This window comes from Sorghum bicolor, chromosome 5 (genome assembly GCF_000003195.3).
Source record: "Sorghum bicolor cultivar BTx623 chromosome 5, Sorghum_bicolor_NCBIv3, whole genome shotgun sequence".
In the NCBI taxonomy this organism is placed as follows: domain Eukaryota; kingdom Viridiplantae; phylum Streptophyta; class Magnoliopsida; order Poales; family Poaceae; genus Sorghum; species Sorghum bicolor.
The window spans coordinates 64,521,496-64,532,834 of NC_012874.2; the positions used below are offsets into that span (position 1 = coordinate 64,521,496).

Sequence of the window (11,339 nt, forward strand, 5' to 3'; positions counted from 1 at the left end):
ATAGCTACCATGAACCTGATTGTTTTTAATATTTATTTTAGGGAAGTTCTACTTAGTAGATGCTGGATATGCTGTAAGACCTGGATTTCTCCCTCCTTATCGAGGCACTAGATACCATCTAAAAGAATATGGCAATAGGAATTACCCAACCAACCCCAAAGAGTTATTTAATTTGAGACACTCTAGTTTGAGAGTAACTGTTGAGAGGGCTTTTGGTGCTTTGAAGAATCGTTTTCGCATCATTGACACTAACAAGCCATTCCATCCGTTGAGGTCACAAGTCAAGTTAGTTCTTGCTTGTTGTATCTTGCATAACTGGATTCTCAGTTTTGGGGTCGATGAGGTAGTTCCAGAAGAGTTTTCTTGGGTCCCAAATGTTACTAATAGTCAGCCCCCTCCTGCTCATATGGATGACAATGCAGCTTGGGCACTAAAGAGGGATGAATGGTCCAACCATATGTGGGCAAATAGGGGTCTTTCAAGAATCTAGGCATGTTTGAGTGCTTTGTAACATTAACATTTTTTTTATCATTACTGCTATTGTAAGATTGTTCCTTTTTATGTGGCACTACACTTGATCTGAGGCTTTGGGCAAAAGCAATGATGTTCCTTTTTTTATGGTACTACACTTGATCTGAGACTTTGGGCAATAGCAATGATGTTCCTTTTGTGCAGTGACTGCATGAACATGGTGGTCTTTTGATGCAGTTCCTGGCCCTGTGGAGTGGTGGCTGCTTTTGTGCATACCTAACTACAGTTGGTGGCTGTGTAGTGGGTTGACCTTCTCTTTTGTGCAGTTGATCTGATCCTGCATTCTTTACTTACTAACACTAACATATAGTTAGTGTCTTAGAAAACCCTGCCCCTACTCCCTAGATCAACCTAGCTGGTGGAGTCATTTGAACAATGTGATGGCAATCTGAGCATATGTCCATAGCCTATGTTGTGAACTTTGTTATCGTGATGTTTATTTTGGGCACATGCCTTATTGCCTTTGATGTTTCTTTTATTATATCTGAGCACATGTCCATTGCCTGTGATGTTGTTTGACTGATCTGAGCACATGTCCATTGCCTGTGATGTTTTTGGCTGATCTGAGCACATGTCCATTGCCTGTGATGTTTTTTGACTGATCTGAGCACATGTCCTTTGATGGTTGTTTGGCCTATGATGGTTGAAAATACATTCTGAGGTGGCTTTGTTTCTCAGTTTTATCATGACTGTCATCAGGACATGGGATACGTCCATCCCCAATGCAACAGGTGTATAATTTGGCACCTGATGGCTGAGGATGGCGTATCCCATGGCCCCATGGCAGCCATGAATGTTATATTGTACCAGATTGACTCATTTTTTGCCACCAAGGATGAATGTCAATATACTCATTTAGTTGGGAAACCAAAACACCTGAGGCCCCTTCCACATCTTCATGTTGCCTTGTTTTATGTTTGGCCTATGTTGATTTATGTTTGAATGTAGGGGGATGGCATGGTATGTTGTTCATGTTGGGAGGGTTCCTGGAGTATACTCTAGTTGGGCAATGGCACATGAACAAGTGCACAAATACCCTGGGAATTGCTACAAAAAATACAGCACAGAAGATGAGGCAATGCAAGCTTTCAATGGTGCAAATGTGTTGGATCCTCAAGATGCCCCTCTACTTCTACCACTGGAGCAACCTCTGCTCCAACCAACTGACACTGAAGCACCTCAAGTTATCCAATATAATTGGAGTGGCATTTGGGTCAAAGTTTTAATAGCAATAGTTATTGTAGCGTTGTTAGGTTATCTGCTTTTAAAGATGTTGTAATCTCATTTTATTTGCTTGTAATCAGCTCAAAACTAAGTGAGCACTAAAAAATGGTAAAGACTGGTGGTAACCATACCACAACCAGGAAGTGGTAACTCCACCACCATGCATGCAGGCAACCAAACACCGTTTCTGCATGTCCACATTTTGAATCTTCCGAATAAGAAGTGAACCAAACACCATCTTCAACTGGTCAGGCTGCTGGAAACCAGCCAACCAAACATGCACCCCTGCATGCACTTAGCCTGGGCAAAGATGTCCTGGCTGGGCGGATGCAGCCTGGCTCAGGGCATAGGGCAACCAAACACGCCCGTAGTAAACCCGTAAAACCAAAAGTGCCGGTGCCACCCCGCGAAAGAGGTAGCAAAAAGAAAAGCCATGTCGCGAGCACAAACGCGCCAGCCACTGGCATGGACCAGCGGCGCAGGCACTCCGGCCGGGGCCCCAGTGCGTGACGCCGCACGACGCCATCGGTCGCACGCACCAGGAGGTTTGCGGCACCACACCAGCACTCGGCACTCGGCAGTCGGCAGCGGCAGAGGGGCCCCAAGCCCAAGCCCAAGGCTACGCTACGACCACACGACACGGGATTCCGACGCGATTAGCCGCGTGCTCTGCTTATCCGGCGGATGCCGCCCTTGATCCTTCGTTAACACTGGAGCTCTGATGCGCGTCGTCGTCTTGTTCGCGACAGCGAAGGAAGCGGGGGGGAGTTGGTAGTAGATCGATAAAAGGGCGGCGTCTTTGTTTCCCATCTTTCCTCACAAAAGCGAGAGACCCTGGTGGGGTGGGGGATCACAGACAGACAGAGCAGCGGCTGCCCGGCGGCACCACAAAAAGCGTTCGTCGGGGCTTTGGATTCCCAGGAATTCCGTTCCAAAGCACCGCAGCACCCGCAGCAGCAGCCGAATCGCGGGACCCCGACGCGCGCGCCGGACCGCCTGCGCACACCACCGCACAGCGCACGCACGCACGCACGCACGCCTACTCCTCTTCCTCCCCTCCCCTCCCCTGTCCCCTCCTCCAACCGTCCGTCACCCTCCTCCCGCCGCGCAGCAGCCAGAGCAGAGCGGAGCGAGCAAATCCTGGGGCCGGGGGGGCTTTCGCACCCGCTCCGATCTCCCCGGTGCTGGTGGATTCGCTCGCTCCCCTTTTCTTGACGCCGGGTCGGGTTGGGTTGGATTTGGTTGCGAGGTGAGGAGGTGTGGTTGAGGGTGGGAGAGGAGAGCGAGCTCGCGCGCTCGGGTGGTGGCGGAGTGGTTACTACTGCTTCCCCGCTTGGCTTCTTGCTCGCGCCCCGCTGGGCTGGGCCGTGTCGTGCCATTAAAGCCGGCGCCTTTGGGTTTTCTTCTCTCTCCACCTCTCTCTATCCGCCCCCGCTCTCCCACTCCCCTCTCCCTCTCTAGCTCCAGATTGGTGCCTTCCTTCCCCCCGTCCTCCTAGCGGTCGGTGGTTGGAGCTCGACTGGGGCTCTGAGGTCCAAATCCGCCGCCTTCCCGTGGCGCGCCCCTCCGGAATTCTTGCCTTCTTGGGCTCCGAATCTCGCCGCCGGTCCCCGCCGCGGGGGGGAGTTTGATTCGCGGCGTTTCTTGCCAATTCGGGGGTGATTTGGGCCCCTGGATGGCGAGGATTTGAGTGGATTCGTCGAGGGGAACAAGTGGAGGTGGGGTTCTGATTTGGTTCGCCACTTCGCCGTGGTATGTGCCATGAGGAAGCTCTTCTTCTCCGAGTCGGCCTGCAAGGAGACCAAGCTCCACTCCGCGCCCCACTCATGGCTGCCCCTCGAGAGGGGGAAGCTCTCCAAGTTCTCCGGCCATGCCGCCGCCAGCTCCTCCATGTAAGCCCCCCGCCCGTCGTTTGCTCTGCCGTACCTGATTTCCGGGTTGATTTCACAAGATTGTGCTCTTTTATGCCTCAATTGTGTCGCTCAAGACTCGATCTTGTCTTGGGTTCTGATGTCGATTTGGCTGTGAAGAAGAATTGGCTGATTGAGATGTTCATCCTCTTTTGTCTGTGCTGCAGAGATTCCTTGATGAAGATGCCGGAGCCGGCGGTGCTTCCGCACTTCAAGCCGGCCGACTATGTCGACATACTGGCACAGATACACGAGGAGCTGGAGTCCTGCTCTCCTGACGAGAAGTCCTGCCTGTACCTGCTCCAGTTCCAGGTCTTCCGCGGCCTTGGTGAGGCCAAGCTGTCGCGGAGGAGCCTCCAGTCCGCGTGGGAGAAGGCGAGCACCATCCACGAGAAGCTCATCTTTGGGGCGTGGCTCAAGTATGAGAAGAAAGGGGAGGAGGCCATTGCCGACCTGCTTAGCTCGTGTGGCAAGTGCTCGCAGGAGTTCAGGCTGCTGGATTTCGTGTCGCAGGTCTCCACTGGGTCACATGTGATGAGCTATGATGATGATGATGATGAGTCTGATGAGTTTCAGGGTTCTGCGGTGGTTCATTTCCGGATAAGAGATGACATGATTGCATGTGATCGGAGGAAGCTCGCGGCTTTGTCAACTCCGCTTTATGCAATGCTTAACGGTGGATTTAGGGAATCGTATCTGGAGGTCATTGACATGTCTAGAAATGGCATCTCCCCAATTGGCATGAGGGCAATCAGTAAATTCAGTCTATCAGGAAGACTACCATACTTGTCCGCTGATGCTATCTTGGAGATGCTTGATTTTGCCAATAAGTTTTGCTGCAAGGGCCTCAAGGATGCCTGTGAGCGAAAGCTTGCTTCTTTCGTCTCTTCAAGGCAAGATGCTATAGACTTCATGGAGTGTGCTCTTGAGCTGGGCTGTTCCATCCTTGCTGCTTCGTGCTTGCAAGTGCTCTTGAATGAGCTTCCAGAGTGCTTGAATGATGAACAAGTGGTTAGGATATTCTCCTCTGCAAATAAGGCACAGAGATTGACAATGGTTGGCAATGCATCTTTCTCCCTATATTGCCTTCTTAGTGAAGTCTCCATGAGTACCAACCCGACATCGGATGTCACTGTAAGTTTCTTGGAAAAGCTGGTAGAGTCAGCATCAGATTCTAGGCAGAAACAACTAGCCTTACATCAGCTGGCATGCACCAGATTTCTAAGGAAAGATTACCCTGAATCTGAGCGCCTGTTCAATGCTGCCTTTTCTGCCGGCCATCTCTATTCGTTAGTGGGTTTGGCTAGATTGGCCGCTCTGAGGGGTAATAAGCATTTTGCTCTCAAGTTTCTAGACTCTGTTATGTCATCTCGGTGGCCTCTTGGTTGGATGTATCAAGAGAGAGCACTATATTTGGAAGGTGATAACAAGTTAGAAAATCTTAACAAGGCTACAGAGTTGGACCCTACTCTTACATATCCCTATATGTTTCGAGCTGCATCTTTGATGAAAAGGCAAAGTGTTGAAGCTGCATTGATGGAGATCAACCGGATCCTTGGATTCAAGCTGGTGCTGGAGTGCTTAGAACTGAGGTTCTGTTGCTACCTTGCTCTTGAGGATTATAGGGCTGCCTTATGTGACGTGCAGGCAATCCTCACTCTTGCCCCAGATTATCGTATGATTGGTGGCCGGGTTGCTGCCAAGCAGCTGCGAATGCTAGTGCTAGAGAATGTAGAGCAGTGGACAGCTGCTGACTGTTGGATGCAACTTTATGATCGCTGGTCATCTGTGGATGATATAGGGTCCCTCTCTGTTATATATCAAATGCTGGAGTCAGATAATGCCAAAGGAGTTTTGTACTTTAGGCAATCTTTGCTTCTTCTCAGGTAAATAAATTAATTTATGTTATTCTTAGAAGAATAGTTTGCCTAATCCAGTATTATAGAGTAACACAATAATGGTCACAGTAGATGCTCATGCTATTGCACATGGTTTGGCAACTTGGCGTCTTGGCATGTCTTACACCAACTAGTATCATGTGTCTGAAAGCTGGAATGTTCTCACATGTTTGTCTTGTCAGCATGTTTTCACATGTCTTCTGTGCTAAGTGCTAACTTACTGCATGTTTTTTTATTTATGATATCGCTATTTGGGGTTTTAGGATTGATATGGTTTCATTTTATGTTACCAGATTAAACTGTCCTGAGGCGGCAATGAGGAGTTTGCAGCTTGCTCGTGAGCATGCTTCAAGTGATCATGAAAGGCTTGTCTATGAAGGATGGATATTGTATGATACTGGCCACTGTGAGGAAGGACTGCAGAAAGCAGAAGCATCAATTGCAATACAAAGGTCATTTGAGGCATTTTTTCTGAAAGCTTATGCTTTGGCCGATTCAAGTCTTGATCCTTCGACCTCAGCAACAGTTGTATCACTTCTAGAAGATGCATTGCGGTGTCCCTCAGATAGACTTCGGAAGGGTCAGGTAAGGGCTCTTTTTTCCCTCCACATTATTTCCTGAATTTCACTTAGCTAAATGGACCATGAATGATCAGGTGCCGTTGTCCTTTTTCTGCCTTGACATGTTGCATAATGTTGGGATTTAAGACATCTTGTACCAAAAACAGGAATATAGTTGCCAGTTGCCACTATTTATTTATTTATTTATTTTCCTAGACTTTCATCATTCTCCTTGGAAAATATCAAGTGAAAATTTAATTGCTACATTTGTTGAGTAGTTGCTTTTTTTTGGGGGTATTGCTTTCATTCTTCACCTATGCATTTGTTCAGCTGCCAGGTGTTGCTAGATTTTGTTAGGAAGTTAAGATGTCCTATTTATTCATTGACATTGTTGCATTAAGTATGGGAATGTCAGTTTCACTCTTAAAAATGGTTGTCCTGTTTCTCCTAACATGCAACTGATCAACTGGATTCTTGGGTACACACTAAGTTTAATTTTATTTTGTACCAAATAGTTGGCCTGTTAGCGAGCATTTGATATCATTACTATTACTGGAAGTTTTAACTTTAACCCTACAGATAAATGAAGCACTCCTTTCAATGGCTAATGAAAATTTTTATTTTTTATTTTTTAAAATACATGAACTTGAGAAACTGCCCTGTTTATGTCTTTTTGTCATTCTAGTTTGAGATGTGCATAACTGCAACTTACTGATAATTATCTAACATCTTGTAGGCTCTAAACAACCTCGGAAGTGTTTATGTGGATTGTGGAAAGCTAGACCTGGCAGCTGAATGCTACATTAACGCCCTAAAGATTGGCCACACCAGAGCGCATCAAGGCCTTGCAAGGGTTCATTTCCTTCGGAACAACAGAGCTGGTGCATACGATGAAATGACCAAGCTGATAGAGAAGGCCAGGAACAATGCATCAGCATATGAGAAGAGATCCGAGTACTGCGACCGGGAGCTAACAAAAACGGACTTGCAGATGGTCACCAAACTGGACCCTCTGCGAGTCTATCCCTACAGATACCGTGCTGCTGGTAAGCGCTGCTTCCTGCTGCATGGCATATGCAGTTTCTTATAATTTTAGTATGACAAAGCTGGGACGTGATGTGATCATAGGCCACCAGATTCAAGGCAGATTGAAACTTAGGATATAAAATTCTCGACACAGTAGTTTATAATTGTTAATAGACGTAGCTCATCTGCCCAACTCCAAGTGGTTTGTGCTACTTTAACGAACCAACTACCCTGGTTCCTAACATGAGCTGGTGAGAAGTCAATGTAGTCTGCCATTGTCTATGTTCGACTTGGTCAGTAGGTGTAACAACCATAATATATTTCCTTCAGTCCATGAATTAGCTCATCTGTTCATTGTTCTGTCACCTCATTTGCTGACGCGGACTCTTTCCTAATTTGATTCTGGTGCTCAGTGCTGATGGACAACCACAAGGAGAAAGAGGCCATCGCGGAGCTGACCAAGGCTATCGCCTTCAAGGCGGACCTGAACCTGCTCCACCTGCGCGCGGCCTTCCACGAGCACATTGGCGACATCTCGAGCGCCCTCCGGGACTGCCGCGCGGCCCTTTCGGTGGACCCCAACCACCAGGAGATGCTGGAGCTTCACCACCGGGTGAACAGCCAGGAACCCTGAGCGAGCGCCCCATGGTGTACATACAGGACAGGACAGGAACCCTCATAGCCATACCAGTGTATGTTTTGTACCATACACAGCAGATCAATGTAAGGATAGTAGAAAGCCAGTTTAGATCCCTCCCTCCTCCCCTTGAAAACCAAACACCCCCATTCCTTGTGTCCGGTAATTAGATGTGTTGTTTGCTATAGCCTCCCCTTAGTAAATTATTGTTGTCGATTGTGATTAAGCCTCCTAATTGTACCCACCATGTGGCCCAGCGGGCCATTATGTCAGAATCAAGAAGTTTTGACTGTACCACGTGTATGTAAATGAAATGGGGAAAAGGATGAATGGAAGCTTTTGTCGGCGCAAAACTGTCAGGCTTGCAGGCAACTTGCCGATCACTAATTGATTGCACATGTGCAGGTTTATGCTTTTGGTTGTTGATTTATCTGGAGGGTTGTTTGTTTAATGCTAGTACCCATCAGTCAGGATTAGGAATTTAGAATGAAGTCATTATTGCACTGATTGGGGGTGAAGACTGAAGGAGAGCAATGGCTGACAACAGCTTCTGAAAATGAATGGTCAATGGGTGAGGACTGGGGACAGGGCAGGGAGCCAGGGCATCACTTTCTGAGGCTGAATGGTCCATGAATCGGAACGTCTCCCTAGTGATGGGGGAAAGAGAGAAATCGTAGGATTCCTTTTGCCCATGATGAGCAGCACTTGGTGGTGTGCTTGTCTCTGACGTTTGGCTACTCTGAATTGACTGATGCATCAGGGATTAGCATGCAGTCACTGATGACGACGCAATGGAGTATGAAGTAACAAGAGGAGCTTAGCTGAAAAACTATGACTAAAAGTATTGTTCGCTGATTTGTTGTGAGAGAAAAACACTGTTCAATGATTGATAGATTGAAAAGCAACTTTCAGCATCATCCTTTGCTACCCTCATTTACCACTTACAAGCAGGAGATCTGCCTCGAGCTGATGTTCTCAAAATTCTTCTCTAAACACGCACTGTCCTCCCCTAGCTTTGCGCGTGCCTTTATTTTTTCGTCGCATCGTTCACATATTTCGTTGGTTTGCCTAACAACAATCTCAACAAATACGATCCCATGCGTGTCCTATCACCAAGATCTCCTACACAAATTGAAAATGGGAAAGAAGCTAAGGTGCGTCAATTAGGTGATTGGTGTAACCATCCAGGCACACAAATGACAAAAGTTCGAGGTCTTTCGCTGGCTTTCTTTTGTGCCCAACTGCCGGTCGCCAAATGTCCAAAACGTCAAGAAAATTGGCTTTCTTTGTGCCCAACTGTCAGTCGCCAAATGTCGAAAACGTCAAGTTTCGGCTGCAAGCTTCCCTGTGCTGTGAGAGGTACATGAAGAGAAAACGATGTGAATACGTTGAATGTTTCACGGCTGACGGCGGTGCATATCGGATGAGCATGGAATGAGAACGAACGAAGTAAGGATAAGAACAACTAAGGTGATGATAAGTTGTTCGTAGTATCGGCTTCTTGAGCACAAAAACAAGTTTGGAGATGAAACTTTAATTAATTAGCAAAAGACGGAGATGAAACGTACCATCCTGTTTTTAATTGAACAGAGTACGTCGTGAACTAACTTGGCTGGACATCTCCCATGGAACACATTTTCACAACAATATTTTCACTAATAATTCTGAAAACCGCTTGTTATAATATATATCATCAACTTTTTGTAGTATAACCGGTGATAAAAATCATTTTCACTAACGGTTCGCGATTGGTAATATTTTCACTAATGGTCATAGTATGAGCCAGTGGTGAAAATAATTTTTACGAATGGTTCTAAACATATGCTGGTGGCGACAAGAGGTTGCAGATCCACAACTGCTACCTTCCTCCCCATCTCTTCCGTTGTAGGTCCCTCTCTTTTTATGTCTTTCTTAGGCCTTGTTTAGTTTGCAAAAATTTTCAAGATTCTCCATCACATCGAATCTTTGGTCGCATACATGGAGTATTAAATATAAACGAAAATAAAAACTAACTGCACAGTTTACCTGTAATTTGTGAGATGAATCTTTTGAGCCTAGTTACTCCGTGATTGGACAATGTTTGTCAAATAAAAACGAAATGCTACGGTAGACAAAAACAAAAAATTTTCGAACTAAACAAGGCCTTTAGTTTCTCTGCTGCCTCCCACGCCGCTGGCGCACGCTGCCTCTTATCTCTCTCAGTCTCACCCGCACCCCTCTTCAATAGTACTATTTTAATTTTCAACCATAAAGTTTGCAAAAGTATATGCTTATGTTGAAATGTGACACTTAATCCTGAGATTAATTATGAAATTAATTATTAATTAAATTTCTGGACTCATATTTATTTCCAACTAAATAAGATCTACAATGATTGGTGGCAACCTTTATGACATGTTCGCTTTAGCTTATCTGCCGAATCTGGCAGATATTTAGTAGTGTTTTCTCTTATAATAAATCAGCGAATAACCGTTATGATTTTTCAGCCAAGCGAACAGGCTCGGCCCATAGCACATATAGAAATAAGAGGAGATGCCCGTGACGGCTCCACCCAAATCAAACAAATCATATAACCGGTCATTAAGGCGCTGGAGGGTTTAGGAAGGCCGTCTCCCACATCCCGTACTCTTGCTGCAAATCTACACCAAGCTCTTCATCGGAGAGTGTTCTAACTCTCAATTGGTGAAGATCAGTATACCTACTTCATCTACGTCATCTCCATCACATCTCTAGTGACACAGATGCGTCCATAGAGCGGTTAGTATCTAAGATCTATTCCACATAAGATTAAATAGTGATCATATTTAGGCTAAGTTAAAATCTTGTTTAGTGTAAGTTTTATTTCAACAGTTTACACTTATTTGTTTCAAGGTGAAGAGCATTGGAGGCCGATGCACACACATCCTACGTTCTTTTGTGAGTACCAACTAGAACTATTCTGGGCTTGGGCCCAAAGCCTCCATTCCTTAGCAACTGAAATATTAGGCCCACCACTACTAGGTTTTTCTTTTGAGTGACCACCAATGCACTAGGCCTTGTTTAGTTTCCAAAAAATTTTACAAAATTTTTCAGATTCTCCGTCACATCGAATCTTTAGACGTATGCATAAAGTATTAAATATAGACGAAAATAAAAACTAATTACACAGTTTGGTCGGAATTGACGAGACGAATCTTTTGAGCCTAGTTAGTCCATAATTGAACAATATTTGTCAAATACAAACGAAATTGGTACTATTCATATTTTGCAAAATATTTTGGAACTAAACAAGGCCTAGCTTGGGGACTTTGGTCGTGGCTCGCTAGCATGATTCATGATTCATCTCCTAATTTGGTTCTACTTAGGTCCTCTTTGAATCTCATGGTCTAAAGTTTAGTAGCTAAACATTAGACCACTTTAGCTCTTGAGGCTCCAAACATGAGATATAAAGTGATGTCTAAAGTTAACCATCTCACAAAAATTTAGACCACACAAGTGAGGTAAAGTGGTTTAAAGTTTTAGTCCTCAACTTTAGTCAACTAAAGATTAGGCATGAGAATCCAAACATGCCCTT

General features: G+C 45.7%; 1 protein-coding gene across 1 annotated transcript; it reads left to right on the forward strand.

Moving 5' to 3' along the window:
- Positions 2,546-8,173, forward strand: LOC8062672 (ETO1-like protein 1). Its single transcript, XM_002449717.2, has 5 exons — positions 2,546-3,647; positions 3,833-5,551; positions 5,857-6,148; positions 6,860-7,169; positions 7,563-8,173. Exons 1-5 carry the CDS (start codon positions 3,517-3,519, stop codon positions 7,781-7,783), a joined length of 2,673 nt encoding a protein of 890 aa, XP_002449762.1. The 5' UTR covers positions 2,546-3,516; the 3' UTR covers positions 7,784-8,173.

Bases quoted from the DNA above. Each gene is read 5' to 3' on its own strand.
- LOC8062672 (XM_002449717.2), top strand. From the start codon at position 3,517: ATGAGGAAGCTCTTCTTCTCCGAGTCGGCCTGCAAGGAGACCAAGCTC. The intron at 5,552-5,856 runs GTAAATAAATTA...TTATGTTACCAG, and splicing joins CAATCTTTGCTTCTTCTCAG to ATTAAACTGTCCTGAGGCGG. The intron at 6,149-6,859 runs GTAAGGGCTCTT...AACATCTTGTAG, and splicing joins ATAGACTTCGGAAGGGTCAG to GCTCTAAACAACCTCGGAAG.